Below are 27,241 nucleotides of genomic sequence, written 5' to 3' on the forward strand. Positions count from 1 at the left end.
ACAATGATTTGAAACTCAAAAATTAAACACAACCTATTACTTCAGGTAACTAAGTGTCCAGTTTCATGACTTGTATTTTCACCTTTTTTCATTTATATTGTTGTGACCATCAGCATGGAAGGTACACTGCAATAGAGATGAGGGTCTAATAAATCTAAAATAAAACCTCGTGCATCATTACTGATGTAAGAACAGGATAATAACAATCAATCACTTGCACTTGTTTTCTTCCATTCCAAAAAAAAAAAAAAATAAGGTAGAAAAGTTTGTATTTTAACTTTACTTAACTTCAACTGCATCTTAACCTCACTAGTTTCATAATAAAATGTTTGGTAAAAATGTTTGGGACAATTACACCAGAGTATGAGGAATCTCTAGCCTTGTGTTTCAAGGCAGAATAGGAATAGGGAGATGTATCTGGGGAAATTGAAATGGGTTGAAAGTTATAGAAGTACTGAAGATACAAACACCTTGCTCTATTTTGTAAAGTATAAGAACTTAAAACTTATAATGAGTTTACATAATTGGTAATTCAACTGAGTGGCAAAATACAGTACTAATAATAAATTAATTAATCCTCTATTTAAATGCATGAACCCCAGCTAAATGTCTATACTCTGATTTAGACCTACAGATCTAAAAATTAATATAAATATATTTAAATTAAGTTCCCAGCACATAGAAGACAAAAAAAGTCTTAAGTTTTATCAAATATCCCCATTTGGACACTGACCTCTAAGTCATATTTGCAACTTTGAATTTTTTGGTATCTCACTGATTTACACCTATTCTCATGAGGCTCTCATAAAGGACCATGTTCAACAACTTCATTCTGATAGCACAATGAAAGGTTAGAAATAAAGGAAGAACTTGTTTGAGTTTTCAGAGGGTAATGCACTCCCATGGACTGGCCCATGACTACAGAAGAGAGGATCATGGAAACTACTGACTGTCACAAACCTCTCAATTTTCTTTTCCAACTGCAAAAATGTCCTCCCACAATCTGGCTTCCTATCAAATGGACTGACATATAGATCAATCAGATTGATAACTCTTTTATGCACATCAATTGTACATAAAAATATAGAAGACAGTTTCCAACTGCATGAACTTCCCTCTCAGGGGAAAAAAAAATGAAAGGATAAGCATGTAAGAGATGGTAATCAATTTCCTTAATGCATTACTTGAAGGCACTCAAGCTTAAGTGATAAGAATAGCAAGAGTACATGAAGTCTGTAATAGCAGGGTAGGATATCAAAGTGAAAAATTTGTAGGAAAATTACTGTCTCACTAACACCTTCCCATAAGAATATTAATTTCTCTGAAATTGCCATTCTGTGCTCACACAGTAAAAAAGTCTGTTTGTTGGTTTGTTCTTCCATAAATTGGTTCGTTTTGGGTGCATTATTTCACTAATAGCAATTGCTTGATTCAGTGAAGTTTTGGATAACTGCTATACAAACAATTAAACATTCTCCTCAGTTCTAAGGTTCAATGCTCTAGACTTTAATTTGCTTATTTTTTAGTCCACCATAATAGTTTCTGTGATTTGGATATGTTTTTATCCTCAAATTGTGAAATGTTGACTTGTCAGATGCTATTTCTGAATGTGTTTCAAGATTTTTTCACTATTAATTAACGATCTTTTAAGAATATTAATGTCATGCACAATATGTTCCAAGCACAGAAGGCAGAAAAGATTTTCCCTCTGGAAATTTGGATAAGCAAGTTCACAAATCATAAAAATCTGGGTAGCAGAAAGGGAAGAGGCATTATAACATAAACACTCAGCTCATGATATTATGTTGCATTTGAAGAGTAATTATTTAGTTAAAAGACGCTGGCATTTACGTATCTTACATACAGCTTCTAGTATAGAGAAAACTGGCAGAAGATGAGTGTACCAAAAGGTTCACTCTCCAGTATTTTCAAGACTGCAGCCTGGGCCTGAAAAAAAAATCAAAACAGGAAATACTATATTTTTTTCTCATTTATGTAATGTTGTACTTTTTACGTTTATTCTTTTGAGTATCAGGCAAAGACTCACCACAAAATTATTTAGTACAAGCACTGTAACTGTTCTTTATAAGTTGCTAAGTTATTTTTATTAATTTATTTATTGAGCATGAAAAACTATGTCCAGCTATCCTGCTTTTATAGAGGTACCAAACTGAAGCTGCCTGTGACAGCTTTAAATTTTATCTTTTAATCTGAAATACAGTTGTAGCTTTATGGATTAAAAACTTCAGACAAACAAAACCCCCCAAAACCACAAAAAGATGAAAAAAAACCGAAATAGAGCAAACTGGGGTGGAGAGTGGGGATGGGCACCAAAACAAACCCAAGCTGGGCCCAAACAAAACTTAGCTAACATATAGCTAAATATGTCCCAAACTTTAACTCAAAGCCACATTGAAAGCTGTCATGTAATCACTTTCTTGTACCAAAGGTGGAAATTAAAGGGACATTCAGAAGGAAGCATGGTACTAGAAATAGTGCACAATAGAAGTAATTTATTGCTGTATCTCAAAGACTCATTTCAACTAAGCTAAATCTTGTATGTTTAGTATTCATAAAGTTCAACAAAATTCAACAAAAACAAAGTGGAATTTTGTTTATCCACAAAAACTAACAATTGATGCATTATTCCTGTGCTAAAATGATCAGCTGTGTGAGACAGGCTTGTTTATGCAACATTACACATTAATACTAGGAATTAACTTGATTCTAGGAAACTTCTTGAGCACCCAGCAATTTCAAGACTACTGAATACCTAAGTTTCAACAGCATAATGAAAATGTTTTTATGGCCACATCTGGATCTTTATGATCTAAAATAATTTCACATTGAACATGGACATTTCTGTTTATTTATAAATCCCTAACATTTTTTCCTTCTGCACCTGGATACTCAGTTTCCACTGTGACAATGTAAATGGCAAGCACACTTTTATAAACATCCCAGTTCTTCTCTTAACATATTCTTTGTCTCTGTCTTCAACATGAATGATGTAACAGGAGGTCTCAGTGCCCTGGGAGGATCATGAATGTGAGAATGATGAACTCCCAACTGACACTGAAATTGTGCAGTGTCAGCTGCTGCAGCTGGATCCCTATAAATCTATGGGATTCATCCAATAATCCTCAAAGAGCTGGCTGATGTCATTGCAAAACTTCTCTCATCTGATTTTTGAAAGGAATTGTTGATTCTCTCAAGGGTAGAGAGGCCCTGCAGAGAAACCTCAGCGAATTAGAGGAGTGGGCAACCAATTGTATGAAATTTAATAAGGGCAATGGCTGGATTCTGCACCTGGGATGGGGCAGCCCTGGCTGTACAGACAGACTGGGGAATGAGAGGCTGGAGAGCAGTGCCATGGAAAGGGCCCTGGGGTTCTGGGGTTCAAGTTGAGCATGAGCCAGCAGTGCCCTGGCAGCCAGGAGGGCCAAGTGTGTCCTGGGGGCATCAGGGACAACATCACCAGCTGGGCAAGGGAGGGGATTGTCCTGCTCTGCTCTGCTCTGCTCTGGAGCAGCCTCACCTCCAGTTCTGGGGGACAGTTAGGGTGCCAAAATACAAGAACGGTATAAAACTATTAGAGAGTGTCCAAAGGAAGGCAACAAAGAAGATGAAGGGCCTAGAGAGGAAGCTGTATGGCCCCAGCTAAGGTTACTTCGTCTGTTCAGCCTGGAGAACAGGAAGAAGAGGAGACTGAAGGGAGACTTCACTGCAGTTACAACTTCCTTGGGAGAGGAAGAGGAGGGGCAGGCACTGATCTCTGCTCTGAGTGACCAGTCACAGGACACAAGGCAATGGCCTGAAGTTGTCTTGGGGGAAGTTTAGTTTCAGCATCAGGAAAAGGTTCTTCCCCCAGAGGCTGTTGGGCATTGGAACAGCTCCCCAGGGCAGTGGTCACAGCACCAAGCCTCAGAAAGCTGAAGAATTGTTTGTACAACACTCAGGCACATGGTGTAACTCTTGGGGATAGTTCTTTGAAGGACAAGGAGTTGGATTTGATGATCCCTGAGGGTCCCTACCAACTCAGCTTATTCCATGATTCTTTGATTCAGTGAGTACCTCTCAATCATTTTTCAGGAGAAAAAAAAGAGAGGTGCATGATCAAGTATCTCCAGGCAATTAAAAGAGCCACCAGTTTCAATACTTCTAATTGCTTTAATCACCCTGGAGTCATTTGAGCATTGAGCTCTTCCAGTTCTCATGAGAGGTTGAAGGGCAGGTGAGGACCGGAGACACTGCAAAATATTATTGCTGAATTTGAAGGCAATTTCCATTAATCAAGTGGCAATAGACAGATTGTCTTTAGTTATTTGCATTTAAGCAGACAGAAATATTAATTATTAATTAATATTGTGCAATAAAAAAGTATTCTCTCGTCCATATCTTCAAGTCCTACCAATTACAGTAAAAACAAAAGCAGTGCTTTTGTAGATATTATCAAGTTCAGATCATTTGTTAGCCCTTGATTTTGAAGCGTGCCTTCATGTCAATGCTCATATGTGAGACACTTCCCATTCCTAACCACTGGGAGGTAGCAGATGTACTATGCATTCATTATTTAGTGTTCTCTAGAAATGTGCATGGTACATCACCTAGTGTGGTAATAGATCCCTGTTGATTCATGCTTAAGAATGTTTCTGTTCTCTTTAGGTTTACTTAGTTTTGTTTAAAATGATATATCAAATGCAGCACAGATGCAAAAAGACCCTAAAAAAAAAAAAAATCTTAGATGTGGCGGTCAATATTCCTACAAGAAAGCTTTGAACAGCTACTCTGAAAATGTTAGTAAACAGTTGCTTTTGAAATTTATTTACAATAATTTTTTTGCAATATGATTCAATAGTTTGTATTCAACATAGGTTTATTTCTGCAATATAGTAGTTGCTCTCTTTTCTTGCTCTTGTTTTGTTTGAACATCACTTTTCAGATGGGAAAAAATTCCTGGAGAAAACAGACCTTGTAATTTTCCTTAGTGAAGTGTACACAAACAATTCAAAATAATCCCCAATTCAAATGGTATACTGATAAAGTACTTTTCTTCATACTTTGGTTTTCTAGAAAATAAAAAAATCAGGACTGCTGTAACATTAAAGAATTGTGTTTACTGGGTGACTAAACACCTTAATCAGAAAAATCAGCCTAAACATATCACAAGAAAGGGCCACTGTACACATTTCAACACTTCTTTGTTGTTGTGCAAATGTCATGAGAATAGCTCTTTCTTTCATGTTGTTTATTAAAATGTAAAAAAGCCCACTTGCACAAATGAATTATGGATAAGAATGGAAAAAATGCGTCACATCAAAAATGTGGCTGGATTTTGTTGTTCCTTGAATAAAATGCTGTGAGGAGCTCCATTGACTTAATTTACTCTATTTGGTAAGTACTGCAAGATGAAAAAAAAGTGCTACAACCAAACAGTATTTTAGGGTTATAGCTGAGCTGGTAATGCCCAAGACTTGAATTACACATTAATATATGGGAGTAAGGGGAACTAACACAAAAGAATGTGCAAGTGTCCTTCAAGATGCTAATTTTTAACAAATTAAAACAGCAACATAGTTTGTCTTTATAAATTCTCCATTCCCCTAATAATTACAATCTATAATCCCTAACAATATAACAATCTATAATTATTTTCCATACTCATTGTGTTTATTAAATAAATCTAAAGTTAATTACATGGGATACGTTACTATCCCTAATTAGTTCAAAATATATATTGCTTCTGAAACAAAACAAGGCTAGGATTAAGTGAAAGTTTAGAAGGACATTTCTTCCAGCTCAATTTTTATTCATATTCTATGATTTCAAACTGAGCTTAAACCAAAGTGGGTTATATATTAAAAAAATGTTTTGAAGATTCGTTGTCCTCATTCTTCTAAGCCTTTAGTGTGCTTCACATTGCACACTGAACTACCACTTACATTGTCAATAGAGTGATATCACAATATGAAAAAATATTTTTATTGTCTGCAATTTTGACTTACAACAAAATAATGTTTTTTTATTTAAAATCTCTCTAGGTGTATGTTGATATTCAGTAATAAAAACAATTCTCTGGACTCACTCCAGCCCCTCAGTGTCTTTCCTGCAGTCAGGGCCCAGAACTGGACACAGCACTCCAGGTGTGGCCTCACCAGTGCCCAGGACAGGGGGACAATCCCTGCCCTGCTCCTGCTGGCCACACTATTGCTGAGCCAGGCCAGGATGCCATTGGCCTTCTTGGCCACCTGGGCACACCCTGGCTCATGTTCAGCTGCTGCCACCAGCACCCCCAGCTCCTTTCCAGCCACTCTGCCCCAGCCTGTGGCACTGCCTGGGGTTGGTGTGACGCAAGGGCAGGAGCCAGCACTGGGCCTTGTTGAATCTCACACCATTGGCCTCAGCCCATGTTCTTATCCCTCTGCAGGGACTTCCTGCCCTCCAGCAGATCAATAGTGCTGCCCAACTTTGAGGTCATTCATGGATTTGCTAATAGTAAACTCAGTACTCACATCCATGTCATCAATAAAAATATTGAACAGGTCTGGCCCCAGCACAGACCCCTGAGGGACACCACTGGTCACTGGCCCCCAGCTGGATGCAGCACCATTCACCACCACTCTCTGGGCCCGGCCATCCAGCCAGTTCCTAACCCAGCACAGAGTGCTGCTGTCCAAGCCATGGGAGTTTACTGTGGGAGACAGTGTCAAAGGCTTTGCTGAAGCCCAGGTAGTCCACAGTCTTCTCTGCATCCACCAGTTGTGTCCCCTGATCCCCCAGTTGACTTGCATGTGCTCTGTGATTGCACTCAAGGTCATCTGTTTCATAATCTTCCTCAGAACTGAGGTCAAGCTGTTCCCTGGATTCTGGCCCTTTTTGTGGATGGATGTCATGCGGTCAATTGGGACCTCCTAGGCTAGCCAGGACTGATAACAAATTACAGAGAGTGGCTTGGCAAGTTATTGTGTCAGGTCCCTCATTACCCTAGGATAAATCCTATCTGGTCCCATAGGCTTGTGAGTGTCTAAGGAGTTCAGAAGGACACTAGCTTCCTTGTGGATTACAGGGGGTCCATTCTGCCATTGCTGTTCCTAACAGCTCAAGAGGCCAATTGTCCTAAGAATCTTAGGGTTGAAGAGACTGATGAAAAGAAGGATTTAAGTACCTCAGCCTTTTTCTTCATCTTTGGTATATATTTCCCCCCACATCCAATAAAGACTGGAGATTTTCCTTCCCTCTCATTTTGTTATTAATGTATTTATAAAAACACTTACTATCTTTTACAGAGGTGTCCACATTAAGTTCTGAGTTTTAGCCTCTCTAAAGCCTTTAAGCCTTTCTTTTGGCATGGACCAATGACATCCTGAAACACTTCCTGTATTGCGTGCCTCTTTTTCAAAAGGTGACGCACACACTTTTTTTACTTGAGTTCCTGTGCAGGGTCTCTGTTCAGCCTGTTTGGTATAAGCCCCATTGGCCCACCTTTTGGCACTTAGGGACAGCCTGCTCCTGCACCATCAGGATTTCTTTCTTAAAATACGTCCGTAGGGCCTTTTGTTTTTAAAGGCTGCTTCCCAAGGTACTTTATGAGTCAGTGTCCTGAATAGACCTCCAACCCAGGTATCTGCCACACTAGCCTTCTCCCTCATCCTCACCCATAAGCACTCAACCATATCATCACTTTCCTCAAGCTCTATACTGTCAAAAGTCTTCCCAATATATGGAACCCCCACCACCTCTCCTTCTGTGCCTGTCACTTCTGAAGAGCAAGTAGCCATCCATTGCAGCCCTCAAGTCATGCAAGTTATCCAACCACATTTCTGTGACAGTGGCTATGTCATAATTCTCCTGCTGCACAATGGCCTCCAGCTCCTTCTGTTTGTTTCCCACACTCTGTGTGTTAATGTACATGCACTTCAGCTGGGCTGAGGATTTTACCCAACTCTGGTATGCTAACCCCAATCCTGGTCTCATCTCCTTCCCCCTTTAAATACAATTTAAAGCTTTCTTAAGCAGCTGTGCCAACTCATGGGCTAGAACACTTTTTCTTTTGTTAGATAAGTGAACTCCATCTTGTCTGCAGCAGGCCTGTTGGTGCAGGCCTATTCCATGAGCAAAACTCCCAAATTCAACTCGTGGCACCAGCCTTTAAGCCACATATTGATAATGTGCATTTTCCTGTTCCCTTTGGGGTTCATCCCTGTTGTTGAAGGAATTGAGGCAAATATCACCTGTGCTCCTGTCCCTTCAACCAGGTGATCCAGGGCCTTGAAGTCCTTTTTGATTGCCCTGGTGCTTCTCTTATTAGCCTCATCACTGCTGACCTGGACAACCAGCATTGAGTAGTAATCAGTGGGCCAGATTAGTCCAGGGAGTCTCCTGGTAATATCCCTCACCCAGGCCCCAGGAAGGCAGCAGACATCCCTGTGGGATGGATCTGGTTGGCATACAAGGCCCTTTGTTCCCCTCAGAAGTAAGTCACACATTACAACTACCCTTCTTTCTATTTTAATACTTGAAATAGTGTTCCATCTGGTTGACTGTGTTGATCTGGTAGATTCTACAGATGTACCTGCTTCCTCACTGTCATCTGCCTGACCCTCAAAATACAGGGCTTCATACCTGTACTGTGAGGGTGCCTGGGAAGGAACTCTTCTACCTCCCTTTGCAGGGATCCATTTCCATTCTCTGCTATCTTTTAGGTCTCATTTTTCTGACTGAGGCGTGGGGTTCCTCCAACTTCTGCTGATCTTCCATCCAATGAACTTGTCCCAGGAATGGAAGAGTGTGACTCCAGCAGTCTACTTCCCTTTTGAACTCTATGATACTCCTCAGCCTGTCCACCTCCCCTTTAAGCTGTGACCCCAGACATCAACCTGCTCACACTGCCCACAGATGTGTTTTCCTCTGTCCTCTGGTACTAACACCCGGCTCAAGCACTCCCTACAGCAAGAGACCAGAAAGCTGCCTTCTTCCTGGGGAGCTTTGTCTGGGTCGCCATGCTCCTACTAGAATGACTCTCAACTGTGGGCAGTTCAAGTTGGGAAAGTTAGGAAAAAACCAAACACCCCACTCAGGAGCTGGGATGGTGGCTGTGCCTTTCCCACTCCCCCTGCCTGTGTAAACTGCTGTGCACTGCCATGGCACATTCTTCTGTCAAACCAAGTCCTATCTGGACACACCAGCTCCTGTTCCTTGTGCTCCCTGGCACCATTTAAATCTTCCATAATACCCCACGAAACGCCCCCTCCATGCTTGATTGGCTGCAGAGGATGGCCAGATTTTAAAAATCCAGATTTGTCAAATGGATTTTAGAAGTTCTTTTTGAATTCTACTCAAGAGCTTCAACAGAGTGTATTCATTCTTGGAAAACAATCATATTTCATCTTTCATCAACCAATTTCATCTCTAGGTATGATTGGTCAGCAAATGGGTGATGTCCACTTCTTATAATAGCATGGAATCTGAGACAAATTATTTTCTCAGACAGATGAAGTATTTAACTCTATTAGACCTACTCCCTGTCTGCAAAGGAGCATAGCAGCTCCTATTTTCCAAAAAAGTTACTTAAGATTTATTAAGCCAGAAAGGAGGAAGCTGGAAGTCTCTGATTTGCGCCATCATTCCTAAGGGATGAAAAGATATCTGTGTCCCATTATTATTCACAGAATTAGGCCCTTATTTCATCCACTGACCTTCTAGTATTATTCTAGTATTACAAGAAGACCTGGCTAATTTTCCTTTGAAGTGAAGAAACTAAAGAGTAGAAGCTCAAGCCTTTCTTTTAAAAAAATTAATTTCCATATTCTCAATTGTTTTATTACCAGATTTCCTGTTGATTTTTAAAACTCAATTAATTTCACACCTAAGAAATCCAAAAAGCTTTCTTTACAGTAGTCCAAGATCTACAGAGAAATCACTTCCTCACTGGAGATCTCATCACAGGGTAGAGTCATCCTCAGTGAGGTAGTTCTGAGGAAAAAACCCTTACTTAGGGAATGATAAAGGAAGAGACTTTAACTGGGGAAAAAGGAAATCTTGCTTCTGTTGGTGAACATCTGTGATGGCAAATTCAACCCCTTCTCAAGAGGCATTTCTGGTGGAATGCAGATGACACTGCAATTTTATTAGGTTTAAAAATATTTTTTAAATATTGCAATTTTTTTACATACGCCATCAATCTTGAATACCTCTTGCTGTAAGAAGAGTGCACACTTCATTGAAAAATAGTATACCTATAAATTATCTTTTTTTATACTTAGATTTTAGAACAGTGCTGCTGTTCACTTCCTGTGAATTTTACTATTTGCTTAGATTTAGAAAATAGTTATGACAAAAAGCCTTTGAAAACAGCCAATAGCAATAGCATGGTATAATTTTCAAATAGGAAATACTGGCAAGGGAGGACAAAGCAAGTACATGAGTAATTACTGTTATGTGGTGGACTTTTCTCACAGAGTTTTAGTGCTTAATTTGATTTATAATGTATTTTTTGTTTGGGTCTGTGAGACACCAAACCCACTTACTTTGATCTATTGATTTTTCAAACAATATGTTACATTATTTAGCCTAATACGCTGTGTTTGAGAGAATTTGTCTCTCAGTTGTCTATAGAAAGTGACATGCTAATTTAAAATGTTTTCTGGCAGTTGATAAAACAGACTAGAAGATGTTAAAGAACACCAGATAGTGCTTTATTCATTCTGGAAACGCAATGCCAACTGGAACATCAGCTTCCATTTATCCTCCAGGTAATACTTTGCCAGAGAGGCCTGGGAAAAGTGAAATGATTTATTCAGGCTTCAGCCACATAGCCCTGGTCAGTCCCTTTAGGAGTTCATCCTCAAGGCAATGCCCTCAGCTACATCCTGTTTCATTACATCAAAGAGCATACAAAAAGCTGTGAGCATACATAAGGCTATGAACTCTGTATCATGAGCCCTTTACTATTCCTACAATAATCATTCTGCTATCACTGATGTGAGGACAAGGGGCCCACTGAACTGTGATTTGAGACTTATTGATAAGACAGAAGAAAGAATTCCTTCATATTTTGGCATAGTTTTACTCAAGTAGGACTGAAAGTTGTAGGGCTTTATTTTCTATGTGACAACCTTAAAAGGAAGACCTATTAATGCTACTACAACTGAATGATGCAAATGTTATTATTAACCCAAAAAGTTCAGTGACACTTAAATTATCTCCTGTAAACCAAAGAAACAAAACCCTTTCAATCTTATTAGTAATGACTGAAACTTAAAGACTTTAGTATTTCTCTACTGAGTTTTTGAGAGCATTAGTCTGCCTAGATTGAATTCAATTTGCATGAAAGATTACTAGCTCAAATATTTTCATCCTCATAGTTTATTTATAGAATTTAGCACAAAGAATTTACCAGCCATTTGAGTTTGACTCTCTAATTTTCAAAATTTAAGTGAGATACATGCCTCAGAGAAAAAATTGAAAATATAGAATTGAAATGACATGAAAATGTCAGAATTAGATTCTGCTGCTACATGCATTGAAAATAGACCATTAATTCTATTTATTTAAATACAATAATTCCTAATACATATAAGAAAATAATACATAAGAAAAAGTACTGAATATTTAATATTGCAAACAGTGAAAGAGAAACTCTGGATTTGTGGTTGATAGACTTAAAATTGTACTGTTTAGTACATAATCGTATGAAGCTTTCAGATCAGCCAGTGAGGTATGCCAAGTTAGTTGAGAAAAGTGGAAATTTAAAATCTCAGCAGTGAATTCATCAAGTGATTGTTCTGAACAGATCTGGCAGATTATTAGCTGCCTTTGATAAGGTTACATGAGACAAGGTATATAAACTATATGAGTAGCCCTATTCTGCAAAGGAAAACACAGTCCTAATTTTCAAATATTTCTATTACTGCTCCTAAAAGTAGAATATTAATTTATATTAAAACTAAAATTTAGCACACTCTAAATGAAATTTTGAAGGAATTTTTTGAAGGAATTTTGGAAAGAAGGAGACTGAAAAGAAGTCTTTACAATAGGTGTCAGGGTATATAGAGATGGATTACTATGATGAACAGGCAAAACACTGTGTATTTATCTGAAATAAACTGAGAAAACTAGCTCTTTTGTAGTGGAAAGTAGATTTATGGATAGTGGAATATTTTTATGTCCATCACTGCACTTAAAAAGCTTTAGAAAAAATAATTTGGGGAACAGAAATTACCAGATGAATCTTCTGAAAAATAACTCACTGACATTGAATGTCCTGTTAGATTTCACTGTACTCTGATGTGATTGTAATTTTCTGAAAACAGGTTCCTGGTTTTATTTTCTTTCTTTTGTTGAATAGAAATTCTTAAATTGCAATTTTTTCATATAAAGTCACCTTAGGATATCTTTCTAAGATTGATCCTGTGGGGAAAGCTATGCCAAAATGTCTGTACTCAGAAGACTAACTCAAATCCATGGTACATTGGGATGGGTGCAACCCTGTAAAATTAATATTTGGATCTCAATTCCCCAAGTTAATGAGGTGTATATCAAATCCTGAGAATCTGCATGATCATGGTGAAATCTACACAACTACATAAGCTTAATTATTTTGCTGAATCACACAGTAAAATACTGTAGGTAGGCAAAATTAAGTATGTGATAGTCACCTAAAAGTTTCAGAAAAGTGCCTACCAGTGCAGATAGATTAGGCTTTAATCATTTATTAGGTTGCAAAAATTAGTTTTAAAATAACATGGTTAAAATGGACTCTATTGCTTATTCTAAATGTTACAGAAATAATCCTGCAAGCTCTGCAGTGTTACATGCTCCTGCTAGACGCCAGTATAATATCTTTAAAAGTATGACCACAGGCAGTGACCTCCCTCTGAGGCTGGAATTGATTATCTTGTATAAGCAGGGTAAATAATCTTGAGCAGTATGAGATTTTTTTTTATTTTTGTCACAGAAAGCTTTGTTTGATTTATGACTGAAAGTGAGGTGACCTGCATGACTGCACTCTCTTTCAGAGTTTCACAAAAAAAAAAAATCACTTTTTATCTCAATGACCATGGATCAAGGCATCATATGATAAAAGCTGAAGAGCATTTACAGTACAAAAAGCACTATCAAACATGTCAGTGGTCAAACAACTGCCTTGATGCCCATCACACCCCACAAAGGTGATTTACTTCTGATGTCTTTGTTCTGTTAGACACTCAGGGTCAGGGATTTTCTTAGGATTTTCTTAGGAAAGATTATCAGACCTATATAGAATTTAGACCTGGTCTATCCTGTAGAACTGAACTAGTGGGATCTCACTTAAACAGCAGAAATAAATTAATTTTATCAAAGCAGAACTCTTAAAGATGGTTAAAAATGTTGCCAGGTTATTTTCTGTCCTTAGATGACATCCAGACCTGCTTGAACTCTTCCAGTCAACCATGTCTTTTCCTGTTTCCAGGGATCACTGGATGGTGTGAATAATACAGAACAATGTCATCTCTCTCTGCTTACACTATATAGTCTGCATGACTTCTATATTAATAACATGCACCCTTAAGGATTATCAACTGTCTGTTTATCCATATTCACAACTTAAAATTGTGGGTTTCTACTGTTTTCTGAGATAATATCTGTTCACTCAGCATTCCTTTATAAGTAGTTCTAAATCACCATAATATTTCAAAGTAAAACAGCATATATGACTCCTGGTAAGCACAAATATCCAAATCTCTTTGCAAAGTGAATGAACCTAAATTTTTGAAGACAGTCTATTTTAAACTCAGGATTATATAAATCCTTTGGTAATTAAAAGTAGAATTTCTAATATTTTAGATTGTTTCCATAAACTAATTTTCAAACTGTCTATATATCATTTGAACTCTAAAAGTCAGAGGAAAATTATAATATCTTTTTCCCCCTTTGAAAGATTTTTTCCGTATTTCTATGGGTATTGCTAGAATTCCACCATTGCTATTTGTATATTCTCTTAGAGTCTCCTTATAAAAGCATATGTTCCATGTGTTTCCTCCTGTTTCCATGTGGTAGGCAAAGATATTCCATGACTCAAACAGCATTAGCAACTGAATAAGTCTTTGAGTGTACTGAGAAAAATGGAGAGATGTTAACAGCCACATTTCACAACAGTAGGAAAAATGCTTGTGTAGCATTCACTGTCATAGCCGAGCATATGCTCTCCATGGTTCTTTAGTCATCTGCTTGGAGTGGGCTGCAGTGCTGAGGAAAAGACAATCTGTCTCTCTGTTAATGAAAAAGTATCTCTACAAAGTAGAGTTGATTAGTATAAGGGTAAACTCTTCAGTGTCTTAGAAACTGAGAAACATGGGGCAAAAATGCATGATCATTGTAAATAAATATTATCTTTTCTGCTTGCACAGCTCACATATTTATGGCATATGAAACACAAATACTGTAAAGATTTTAGTCTTTGAATACTTTAACAAAGAGTACAAGAAATTTAAAATATTTTAACTAAACACATCTGAAAAATGTAGTAAATTGTGAATTCAATTTGTCAGATATAATAGCATCTCCTTTCAAAGCATGCCTGTGGTTTACTACAGGAATGCACAAACTCCTTCTAAAAGAGATAGTAGAAGCATTGGAAGAGGTCTAAAAGCATCAGTGCATAAGATAATCAACTCTCATTTCTCACCTGAATACCTTGACTCACATAGGGCTCCATGCTGCTGCCACCAGATTGCTTGATATAAACAAGCCCAACTGTGTGGATAGCTTGACTGTCTCTGTACTTCTCTGCTGGCTGCAGGGCAGGCATATTCCTTATATAGATCTGAAGCGGCAGGTGGCTGAGCAAATGAAAGTGAAGGTCCAACTCAGCACTGTTAACATGTTCTTTCTTACTTTTTCTCTCACCAGAAAACGTGCTGCTGGCCTTTTATCAGACAACAGTAGTAACAACATAATCATGTTGTAAATGGGACTAAACACTCTTTCTTTTAATAAATAACAAGTGAAATCCTCTTAAATTGTTGAAGAAAAGTGGGAAGAAATGTTGCCAGCTGCACAAACCCACAGATTTTAAATTTTAAGTTTTCCCAGGAATCTGCCTTAGGCTGAATTTTAACAGATGGACAAAACAGAAGAGATTTTTTTTTAAAGGGTTAGACAAAACAAAATACATTTCTCCTATACCCAGTAAGGGTAATTTTTAAAATAATTTCCAGAATATCCAAAATTTTAAGAAAAAAAATCACACTTGCTGAAGTGCTCTTTGGCAAGAAAGAAGCTCGCGTCTTTCTTCCAAATGCACATGCAAAATCTTTTAGTTAAAAAGTCCAGAGTCAGGAATGGAACCCACTAGTTCTGCTGCCAGGAAATATTTATTAAGTCCATTAGCAAAATGCCTGTCCTCTTTGTCTACATCAGTTCTAAAGATAACACTGATTTAGGTGGGAGTGTTGATCTGCAGGAGAGATGAAGGCTCTGCAGAGGGATCAGGACAGGCTGGATCAATGGGCTGAGGGCAATGGTGTGAGGTTCAACAAGGCCCAGTGCTGGCTCCTGCCCTTGTGTCACACCAACCCCAGGCAGTGCCACAGGCTGGGGCAGAGTGGCTGGAAAGGACCTGGGGGTGCTGGTGGCAGGAGCTGAACATGAGCCAGGCTGTGCCCAGGTGGCCAAGAAGGCCAATGGCATCCTGGCCTGGCTCAGCAATAGTGTGGCCAGCAGGAGCAGGGCAGGGATTGTCCCCCTGTCCTGGGCACTGGTGAGGCCACACCTGGAGTGCTGTGTCCAGTTCTGGGCCCTGACTGCAGGAAAGACACTGAGGGGCTGGAGTGAGTCCAGAGAAGGGCAGGGGAGCTGGGGCAGGCTCTGGAGCACAAGTGCTGTGAGGAGCAGCTGAGGGAGCGGGGGGTGGATATCCTGGAGAAATGAAGACTCAAATAGACTCAAATGGAGACGTTACCACTGTCTACAGATGCCTGGAAGGAGATTGTGACCAGGTGGAGGTCTCTCTCTTCTCCCAGGCAACCTATGACAGGATGAGAGGACATAGTCTAAAGTTTTTCTATGGGGAAGCTTAGATTGGACTTTAGGAAATATTTCTACACAGAAAGTGTTTATGCACAGAAACAGACTGCCTATGGAAGTGTTAGAGCCAACATCTCTGGGGGTATTTAACAGATGTGTAGACATAGCATTTGGGAACATGTCTCTAGTGGGACTTGCCTGTGTCAAGTGGAGTCAATGATCTCACAGGCCTTTTCCAGCCTAGGTGATTCTATGATTCCAAGTCCATGTGAGAGTTCCCTCCCCTCTGTTAGCTGAAGAGATTTCATGATGGACTAGCCCTTTTAGAATTACAAATGAACATAACTGACAGGCAAAGAAAGGAAAAGATATTTTACGGGAAATACTAGTAAAGAATATGCATGACTACAAAACAAATTACTTTGTCAATCATGAATTTTAAAATAAGGGAGGCCTGATTCTTCCCATTGTCCTGTGTTTTTTCTTAGCAGGATGTGTGCCACAATTTTCAAAATACAGAGAAAAAGTCCAGAGAACATGACTCTATCACTCCTCAACAGATCCTCACTGACAAATTCCTAGTAGTGAATTTACATGTTTTTAAGATATTTTCACATGTGTACTTTTATCATAGGCAATTTTTGAAATGTTGCGTATGCATAACTCATGTCTATACTAACCATATCTCACAATGCACAACATACAAAGATTATAAATCATGGAATAGCATATTTTAAAAGCATTTTAAAAGCATATTTAAAGCATTTTAAAACTGCTTATTGTGACTTTCAGAAGCCACAGTTCTGGCAAACTGTATGATGCCCTAGAAAGCCTCTCTCTCATGAAAGCATGGGTAAGTATCCCAGTGATACATGGATTTAAAAAAAATCTGAGATGGCTTGGATGTTACTGGTTAAGGCCTCCTTATACTTCATGTTCCTAATGCTTTCACTGTGATAGCCCTTGGGAGTGAATAACTTCAGTCACTGAGAGCTGGGTTTTTTCAGTCAGTCTTACTTTTTCAGAAGACATGAACTTGCCAGACACACAAGGTCCCTTACAGCTTGTAAGGCTGCCATAGGCATGGAACAGACATCTGAAAATTCATTTACAGAGCACTACAAAGACTATCCATGTCCCTTTCCACTACATGTACCAGCCACACAGCCATCTCTCAGCATATTTTTTATATTTCTCTTCAATAAAAGGATACTAAGCCTATAAAAGGAATGTGCCCATTATAGCAGTTACCATTTTGTCATGTATTTGTATCACAACTGGAAGGGGGAAAAATCATCTGAGTAGTGGAACTTCTTTATAATCACAAATTAATCTACATTCCAAGTAAAAGAATTCAGACTATGGGAACCTGCTTTCAAACTTAAACAGCTAGTATCTTGTCTTCTGTAGCAGCTCTTGCCTTCAATTACTTATGGCAATTCAGGTTGTTACTTTTGTTCAGTTCTGCATGTTGTACTGTTTGCCTCTGCCAGCTGTGATAGCTTATTCCCCTCCCCTAAAACAGAGATTTCTTTAGCTGCAAGAAAGCTGCCCATGTGAACTGAAGAATGAAAGTCTGACAACAAAAAACTGGGACAATCCTTCCAGAGCTGTGTGTTCAATGTCACCATCTAGACATCATTTCCGAGGCAGTGCAATCAACAGGGAATAGTGCTGTGTGTTCTTCTCATTATACATGCTTGTAATTGAAATGTGCCTACTGCCACCACAGCTAGTTAGAAGTAATAAAAAGTACCTCTGAACAATCAGAACACTTGTAGGTACCTTAAAGACAGTGACAAAAAGCTCTGGATTACTGATTGTACAATCTCTGGACCTCTTTTTATTTAGTGATAAAACCAAATATTTAGATCAATATTGAAAGGAGTTACACCTTCACACTGCTCTTCCAAAAGTACTTATTAAAATACAAACGCTTTTCCATATTTATAATTTAAAAAAACTATTCAGGAAAGTTGTAAAAAACAGTTTAAAATTGTTTCAAAAGTCTTCAGTTTCAGTTTTTCTTCCTCATCACTGGTTTAATAAGTGAAATAGCTTGGTAATAACTTGAAGATTTACCTATAATTTAGAAACAACTAGAACTCTGAAGCAGTATATTCAACTTAATGAATATTATATCAGACAGGTATTAGTCCTGCAAGACATGGCTCTGTATAAGGAACTGAATAGAAGACACAACTCAGGCATATTTCTTGTTGCTAGTATCTGTATTTATTAAAATATGATTGTGAAGAGGGATCTTAAGTTCTTAAACTAAGTCAAGGAACACAGTAGAGCAGCTTGCAGGATTAAATATGACAACTATTCAAACTTTAACTAGTGAACTAAGTCAACAAGTCACTAAGTTACTTTACAGCTATTTCTAAAAGCATCCTACCAGTACTGATGATGTGAGCAAAGTTAGGATGGAAAGATAAAAAAAGATAGTTGAGTTCTGAAAAATCAGGAAAGATAATAGTTTAAAAGGTAGTGTAGGATCTGTCACAGAATCATACAATTGTTTGGGTTGAAAGGGACCTTAAAGATCAGCTGTTTCCAATCCCCCTGCCATGGGCAGGGACACCTTTCATTGGATCAGGTTGTTGGATGGGAGCCCCATCCAACCTGACCTTGAGCAATTCCCAGGGATGGGGCATTCACAGTTTCTCTGCTCAGTATGTTCCAGTGCCTCACCAGTCTCAAAATAAAGAATTTCTTCCTAATATCTAATTTAAACCCACTTTCTTACAATTTGAAGCCATTTCCCCTCATCATGTCACTTCATGCTCCTGAAAAAACTCCCTTTCTGTCTTTCTTGTTGGCTCTCTTTAGGTGCTGGAAGGTTGCAATTAGGTCATTCTGTTTAATGCTGATACTCACACATTATTGAAATGTACAAGTTTTAAAAAACGCTTCTTTATTTGTCTCTGCAAGTTCCAGAAGGGAGAGATTTTTAAATTACAAGGATTTGTTTTTGTGGATTGATTATGCAATTATGTAGGAACATTGTGTGCAACAGGAGAAAAAAGCTATTGTCAATGTCAATTTACACTCCAGACCAATTAATGGTATTTCCATTTTTACAAAAACTGTATTTTTCTTGTATTACAGAGAAGGGATACAAGCCTGCAAATGCATGAGCCTAGGATAGTATATAGCACTCTGAATAGTAACATGAATAGTAACTCTGAATAGTAACCTGTATGCACTAATTTTAGAAATGCTCACATTATTAGGGATTGTATGAAACAAGTAACATGTTTTATATAAAAATTACTCAGAAATGTCTATATCTTTGTAGTGTCAAATCACAGTTCTTCAAACCAATACAGTCATAAGATAGTTATTTTAAAGAAAATTATTTTAAACATAGTTTATTTGGGATACATTTGCATTTAAACAAAAAGAAAATAAATATATTTAACATAGCAAAAATTTGAAGTGCCTTATCATAGTCATTTGGTCAGTCAGCTGAACATTGGTCAGAGAAAGCAACTCCTTAATAATTACTACAGCACTTCAGGTACCCAACAATGCAAATATTAGCAAAAATAATAAACAATAATACACATACCACTAAAAAAATCAAATTATAATTTGTTATTAATTTTTTTCCTTTTCTTTTGTGATGATGCTATCTCCATAAGGGTTGAATAAAGATCTGGCAGGTTATTAAACAGATAATAAACAGTGTCATTAAAATATTTTTCTTCAAAAAAGATAGGCACTCAAAGCACACAAATATTCCATTAAATTTAGAAAGTGATTTGCATAAATAAAAGACACTTCAGAGAGCTGGTAAAACCAGTAGGAATATTCTGTGATTTAATTTTACCTGCCTGTTCCAGAACTGTACCAGTTCTGAAGAACTGCTCTGAGATGCTGCAGCAGGACTTCCAGCACTCAGCATCAGGCCAGAACAGAAATCACTGAGATCATATTTACATATTTATCAGTACTCACTGGGAATGTTCAAAGTGTACCACAGAGGAAAAAAAAAAAAAAGAATTAAAAAACATCAGTCAAATAATTATATGGACAGCTGCCATGTAACATTCATACTTGAAGTTCCAAATGCTTTGTAATATGCTTTCATCAAAGGATGCTAATAGTTGCAAAAGTAAGATTCTCCCTGCCTCATAAACACTAGCCAATATTAATATAAAATCTATTGGAAAACATTTATTTGCTAGTAAGTATGGGTGACTAAATATGCATGGAAAGTAACGTAAGTAGGGTAGGATCAAATAAAAATTATTTTATTGCAAATTTCAAGCCAAGAGACAAAAGCAAAATGGCACATATTATGGATCTGGATCAATCCTCAATTAAACTGGCAGACATAGTTATATAATTGTAAATATAGCTATTTTTTTCCTTCCTTGCTAACCCTGGTTTGCCATTTGACTTGATGGTGACCTTCTGTTGAGAAATAATCTTAAAAATATCTCACAGGGCATGAAACTTTAACTTGAGAGACAACAGCTTTGTTCTGCAGTCAGGTGCATCTTACTGGGTCATCTCATAGAAGTCTTGTTACTTGTCTGTGCCCCAGTTTCTTCACTGAACAAATACATATGCCTCTATAAACAGGCTGCTTTTTTTTTTTTTTTTATTTCTACATCTGAACTGTTCTGCATATGTTCAAGTTATATCAAAATGAAAAAAATAAAGGGAAGAAGAAATGTATTTACTACAGGTACAAAAATTTACTATGCTTAGCAGAAGAAGAGTTTTCTTTATATTAATCTTAGTATATATTAGTATTACAGAGGCATACAAGGCACTGAAACTAACGATGTCACAGTACTTTGATGAAATAGAGAAAGTAATAAAAGTAATTTAATACAGACAAGTAAAACGTCCTACTAAATTTTCAGTAGTGATTAATTAATCTAGGATGTAGCAGAGAGATGCAAAATAAATATTTTTCCCCTTTTGTTCTGCTAGTACTGATTTCTTGGAAATTTCATGTATAAATTTAATTTTTCTGCGTGTTTCTGCTAACATGACCACAAAATCAAAATAAAACTTGACAAAAAAAGCTATACCTTCAGCTAAAGCGAGTCCATAACCTTTCAACTATTTTCAGCCATGGTGCAATCTTCAGGAATATTCACACACACCATGCTCTATTATTTCTTCTATGCGATCCAAAATTCTCTCATCTAAGCTATCATGGTGGGCCTCAGGAAAGTTCAGTTTCCTGGCTGAAAACGACATTAAGTTATTTGGAAGAATCCATTCTCCCAAAGCAAAACTACAGATTATGAAAATGCCTCCTCATCCTAACATCTCAGGATTGCTATTAAAAATTGCAAGATGCTGAGTTGTTAAGGTCAATTAAGCCATACAAATACTTAGGAAAAATAACATTCAAAAGTTTACAAATAATAAGTGTACATTTCTTCTATACAGAAAAAAAATACAAAAATCTAATACTTGATCATGGGGAGCAGAAAATATAAAAATGTCAGTTTTACTAGGATATATATATACCTGTGTGGTTTATACACATGCTGTGTTTGAAAAGCATGCATAAAATCATATGTTACAAGTAATGCGATTATTTTCTTCTATGAAGAACTTAAGTGAACTTCTCTTAAGTTATAAGGCATTTTGATGTAACAAACTCCTGTCATATCTATATAATGCCACCAGGGGAAATATAACATTTCCAGATTCTTCTCTTGTAGAAAGAGGGGAAGGTAGGCAGTGTTGGTCATTTTGGTAGGTCTGCAGTCCATGCTAAGTAAGAATAAATATGGCAAATGAGACATTAAATACAAGTGAAAGCAAATTTTGTCAAAGAAGGAATTGTATGTTCTTGCTGTGCACAATTTTCCTCATCCATAAATGAAGCACGATCACCATTAATCCAGTGCTCATTGCTTATCCAATTAAAAAAAATGTACATCAGAATCTGCTTACTGCAGCTGCAAATGTCTCCATTTCACTGTTCTGATTTACTCCACTACAAGTCTGTTTTTGTTCTGTACAGGATTACTTGTTACTCTCCTAGGTTATGCTGGGAGAGACCATTCAGGTCAAGGACTAAATGCGAAAGTCCTGTGGAATACGTTGTGGAGAAACAGCAAAAATTCTAAGGTTGCAACCATGGTACTCTGTGTGTGTGGAACAGCATGGTGTTAGACTTTTCACCCCTTCCCTTTGTTTCTGTCAAATATGATGTGAGTACATTCTTTCAGAAAGCTGAAAAACTGTAATAATTTCTTACTTTTTAATTATTGTTTGGTGACAGATATAGGATGAGGGAAGGAGGCAGCCATCATTTGGGGATAAAACACTAAGAGGTTTTTGTCTATCAGCAGCTGTGCATGAGCCATTAGCAGCTGTGCACACACTCTTCACTGTTTTAGAATAAAATCCTACAGAAATGTACCGCTCCAGATGGGGAAGGTTTATGTGTGTCAGTCCTCAACCAATCACTCTAGGAGCATATTTCTTCCTATGCTGGTCACTGCCCAGCCTTCAGCAATCCATCCTGGTGCATGTGTACTTGCCATCTTCTTCCACACTGGCACAATGGTAACATCTTCCACACTACAGACATTGACATCAACAGAACCTGCTGTGTTTGAGCGCACTAGGCACAAGCATTCTGTTAGCACTGCAATCACTGAGGATAGCCCTCAAATCCCACTTTGAAATACAGCCTCCAATGCACCAGACTCACACTGTGCAAGTGGTGGTGTGCAGATATGCACATCTGTTTCTCTCCCAGATTTAAGCATCTATTGTGTAAAGGACAAAACATGTAAAAATTAAGCAAAAAACGCCATGGAACTGCCATGGAAAATACCAGAGCCAAGCTTGTGAGTCTTTACTAATTCTTTCCTACTCTACTTTTAATGTGCAAAATGAAAATTGTGTCAAGGATGTGAGAAAAACAAACCTATGTCAAACCTATTCTAAATGGCAGGCCAGGATCCACATGTATGTGCTGTAATACATGTTTTTGCAGGCAGACATAATGCTAGAGCTCCTGTAATAATATCTGCAGATACTGATTCCCCATCATTCTGTAACCCAAAAAACCTCACAGCTTTTGGGGCAAGTATCAGCATCTTTCATTTTTCAGAGCAGGGACCAAGGCCCTCCTCCTTGCTCAAGCTGGTTTGTAAACAGCTTATCATTTGCTCTTTCATCTCCCACCTCACCCCACAGCTTCTCAATTACACCCTGCAATCACTCGGACAATGTGCGTAGAGATACTGAAGGCAATATATACCCTATTTCCTTTGACTTCTTGGAGTACCTGGAGCTAGAAATGCTCAGTTTCCTTCCTGTCCGACAGCTTTTTCGACTTTTTAGAGGCTTCTAAATTATAATTTATGTACTTAAATGTCAAGTGGAGCAAACTTAATGTGGACTCGAGTTTCCTACTGACATGCAAACAAAGGCCAAATCACCTCCTGGCATACGTGAAAAGGTTGTCTACGCACTCGGGAGCACCTGCCATTTTACCCCTTTCAGGGAGAAAAGGCAGCACCGCCCTCCCGATGGGGACGGCATCCCTGGCTGGTCCAGCCGCGCATCTCTCACGTTCCGTGCCCTGCGCTGAGGGACTCGGCCCCGTGTTCGGGCCGCTCCAGGCTAAGGGACAAGGAAGAGCCGCCTGGCAGCAGTGTCTAACCGGGCTGATGTGTTTCGTCTGTGAAAATAAATGCCACTCAATAGCCGGCCTTCCCCGCTCAGTCACACTCCGCCGATGTCCCCCTGTGCCGGACACACACTGCACTCTGAGCAGGACAAACCCAAAACGCCTCCGCGACTTCCAGTGCCGCCCCTCGGCCCCTTGGCCAGACAGACCCCGCTTCTTGCTCTCCCCGAGTCCGCCTGCTCCACAAGGAGCAACAGAGGCTTTCCAGGGGACCGGCGAGCCCGTGGAAACGCCCCGCTGCATCACTCCCAGCCACTGTTTCTCGCTCGGGCTGTAGAGGCACGCTACCACCCCACGCCTTTGCCCCTTGCTTTGCCCAGGGTGAAACATCCACCCACGCGCGTTCCTGTGCTCCTGTGGAGGCGCGGGCCCGGCGCTCGGGGGCCCCGGTCCGTCCCTCCGGCTGCCCGCCCGGGCCCGGGCCCCTCAAGGACTCGGCGCTCAATGTCAGAGCGGCGGGCCGGCCGGCAGGGGGCGGGCGAGGGGCGGCGGAGCCCGCCCTGCGCGGAGCGCGCTCCGAGCCGGCGGCGCTGGTGATGCCGGGCGGCGCGGCGGCGCGGAGCTCAGCCCAGCCCAGCCCTGCCCAGCCCAGCCCAGCCTTGCCCAGCCCAGCCCAGGGCGGCACAGCCCAGCCGCGCCGCTGAAGGGCACCGGCGGCGGCGAGGCTTCCCCGCGCTCTCCCGCGGCTGGGGTGCGCCCGCCCCGCAGCATGGAGGCTGGGAAGCGCAGCTCCTCCGCCGGCAGCCGGGACGATGGCAGCGCTAACTCCTTCCCAGCCAAGCCGGCGGCCTCGGCGGAGAAAGCCCAGAGCAGCCCCGGCAGCTGTGGCGTGAAGGAGCATGGCAACTCGGTGTGCTTCAAAGTGGACGGCGGCGGGGCCGAGGAGCCCGTGGTGGGCTTCGAGGATGCCGAGGGACCCCGGCGGCAGTACGGCTTCATGCAGCGGCAGTTCACCTCCATGCTGCAGCCGGGGGTCAACAAATTCTCCCTCCGCATGTTCGGCAGCCAGAAGGCGGTGGAGAAGGAGCAGGAAAGGGTTAAAACTGCGGGGTTCTGGATCATCCACCCCTACAGCGACTTCAGGTTAGCGCGGGGCTCACGGCGGGCGGGAGAGGGGTGGTCCCGGCGCCTCGCACCTCGCCCGGCGCAAACTTCGGCGGGCGCCGGAGCGGGCGGCGGGGCCGGGGCCGGCGCTGCCGGGGCTCGGCCCGGCGCTCTCCAGCGTGCTGCAGCCGGGACGGCCCCGCAGGCCCCGCGCCGGCCGGGGCGCCGCCCGCAGCCCCCGGGGCAGGGTGCTGAGCTCTGTGGCTCTCCATCCCGCCGTCCCGGTCTGTGTGGCCGCGGCGCCGTCGGGCACGGCTCTGCCCCTGGGGGGGGATGAGAGCTCGCCCGGGGGGTTACACAGCTGCATCAGCATCAGTAAAATCCCGGTGTCTGCACACGCCTGCCTTTCCCCGAGCACCCGGTGTAAACACTTGTTTCAGGCGTTGCGAGAAGGAAGTGCGTCTCTGTCAGAGTTACAGTAAAATAAGTTTATCCAGGTGATGTGTGGAAAACTGTGTTTTAATAGGGAGACAGGTAAATGTGATGGCAAATCAGCACTGCTTTCACAGTAAGCTGCATGGATGCAGGATTGGAATATTCACACAGAAAGCAAATAAGTGCACAAGAAGTTACAGCTCCCTTTAAAATTACATTTAAAGTGTAAGATTATTTCATTGCATACTCTGTGCCAGCTGGCTGTATGCCTTTACAAATGTAACACTCACTATGATATTTTCTGAGGAACTATCAATGTCGTTAAGCATATTTAATCAACAGCTTGAATTGAACAACCTGCATCTATTTGATAAGTGAATTATCGGCATAATATCATCCGGTGCACGGAGACTGTGTCTAAAAAAAAAAGAAAATCCAGGATGTTCAATAGTTACATGGATCTTCTAAGAAAAAACTGGGTTAAACAGAACATTCTTTCAGTGACAACAGGAGGAAATACTTTGAAAGTCCAAGTTTCTGCGGGACTGCTTGGAGTGAGGTGTTTGACAATGAGCCGTGCTAGCAGCTTGCAGCTGAGCCTGAGAGCAGTACAGCTACAGGAGTGGAGGAGCACGGCAGCACTCAGTTATGACTTGAAATCATGCTTCAAGTCCCTGCCGGTTTTCCTGGTTTCCTGAACTCAATAAACTGCACTCGTTCTTTTCCTAGAGTACCTTTTCAACCCTTGCATGTCAGCTCAGCTGCATTAGCAGGTGCATTAAAGGGAGAGAGAGAACCAAGCTACCCACTCCCTTTCTACCAGCAAGAGGGGGACGTAGCAGGTCACATATGGTGCCGTAGTAACATGCATAGGGAATTGGGGGCTTTGATATCCTCTTGCTTGTGTCTGTGTCTGTGTGCATGAGTAACTTTATTCATTTAAGGATTCTGTTGAAATGAATGAGGTTATTCTTGGGAATAATTTTCCTTGTTCTGTTGTAAGCTTGGTTTCTGAGGTGTACACCCAAACATTGTTTTGGGCAGCAGGAACTTATTTGTTATATTTCTTTCTTTCTAACTTTCATGGCACGTAATTTTTTAAGCTGTTCTGTGAAATAGGTGAAAAACATGTTCATACTGTTTCGCTACAGAAATATCTTCTAATTCCGTCCTAATTCTTTGAGTGGGAAGGTTTAGAGATTGTAGAATGTTTCCCTTTTTTTTTTCAATAGGAGTAAACAACATTGCAGTTTTTTCAGGCCTGATTGCATATTCTTAAATTAACTGGTATTTCTGGTGCTTTTTAAAGTTTAGTATTTAATTTTTAAATAAATTTCATAGTCTTTCATTAGTATTGGGATGGTGTGGCCAGCTCCAGACCCAATATTTTAGCCAGCAGGACTCTTTCAGAGAGAAATATAAGATGTGCGTGTTGTTTTTCCCAAAACAATTGCAGCTGCCTAGTGGTACAACTCTTTCTGGGTGGCAGTGCAAAATGTGTGAAGAAGTTGTACTATACAGTATATTCACCTTATTTTAATTTTAATGGGAATTACAGCAGCACTTTCAAGGGCCATCAAACAGTGTCTCTATACCAGAATGAATTAATTTGTGAGGATGGAATTGCCTGGATTTTTTTTTTTTTTTTTTTTAAATGTTATTCGTAGCAATGCATGTGTGTAGACAAGCCTTAAAGCATTCAAAGAGACACAGGTATTGCCATGCCGCTGTGTCGGTGTTGATACCATCAGAGGAAAGAACTAAATTTTCTACCAAAATAACAAGAAAAAAGTTTAAAGCTGAGTATTTTATGGTATCCTAATGAGAAGATATATAATGCATTTGTAAATGCAGCTCTTATTAGGGTGTTTGTGGCATATATGAAAATAGACATGTCAGTAAACTTTAAATGTAGACATACTTAGGAAAATACTGGGTTAACCATGTAAAACGTGGGAAAATTCTGGTATAGGCTTCTCTGGACTCTTTTATTTTTTTCCTAGTTCTGCATGCTTGTATGCATTTCCTGGGATAGTTTGACGTATTTGGTTTTATCTCTTGATTTCATTC

The 27,241-nt window shown here is 39.9% G+C and overlaps 1 protein-coding gene and 1 long non-coding RNA gene across 2 annotated transcripts in view; both read left to right on the plus strand.

Annotated features, from left to right (window-relative positions):
- The first annotated feature begins 7,885 nt into the window (after nt 1–7,885).
- Nucleotides 7,886–13,555, plus strand: LOC111941527 (uncharacterized). The gene is made up of 3 exons (XR_002870088.2): nt 7,886–7,947; nt 10,650–10,751; nt 13,451–13,555. It is a non-coding gene; the product is annotated as an uncharacterized LOC111941527 (long non-coding RNA).
- A 10,640-nt stretch (nt 13,556–24,195) lies between these two features.
- Nucleotides 24,196–27,241, plus strand: part of HCN1 (hyperpolarization activated cyclic nucleotide gated potassium channel 1) — a 191,973-nt gene continuing 188,927 nt past the window's right edge. Inside the window, exon 1 of the mRNA XM_086869956.1 lies at nt 24,196–24,775. Coding sequence (XP_086726082.1) covers nt 24,402–24,775 — 374 coding nt within the window. The 5' untranslated portion in view covers nt 24,196–24,401. The remainder of the gene's footprint in view (nt 24,776–27,241) is intronic.

The sequence above is a fragment of the Cyanistes caeruleus genome, chromosome Z (genome assembly GCF_971803275.1).
Source record: "Cyanistes caeruleus chromosome Z, bCyaCae1.hap1.1, whole genome shotgun sequence".
Classification (NCBI taxonomy): Eukaryota; Metazoa; Chordata; class Aves; order Passeriformes; family Paridae; genus Cyanistes; species Cyanistes caeruleus.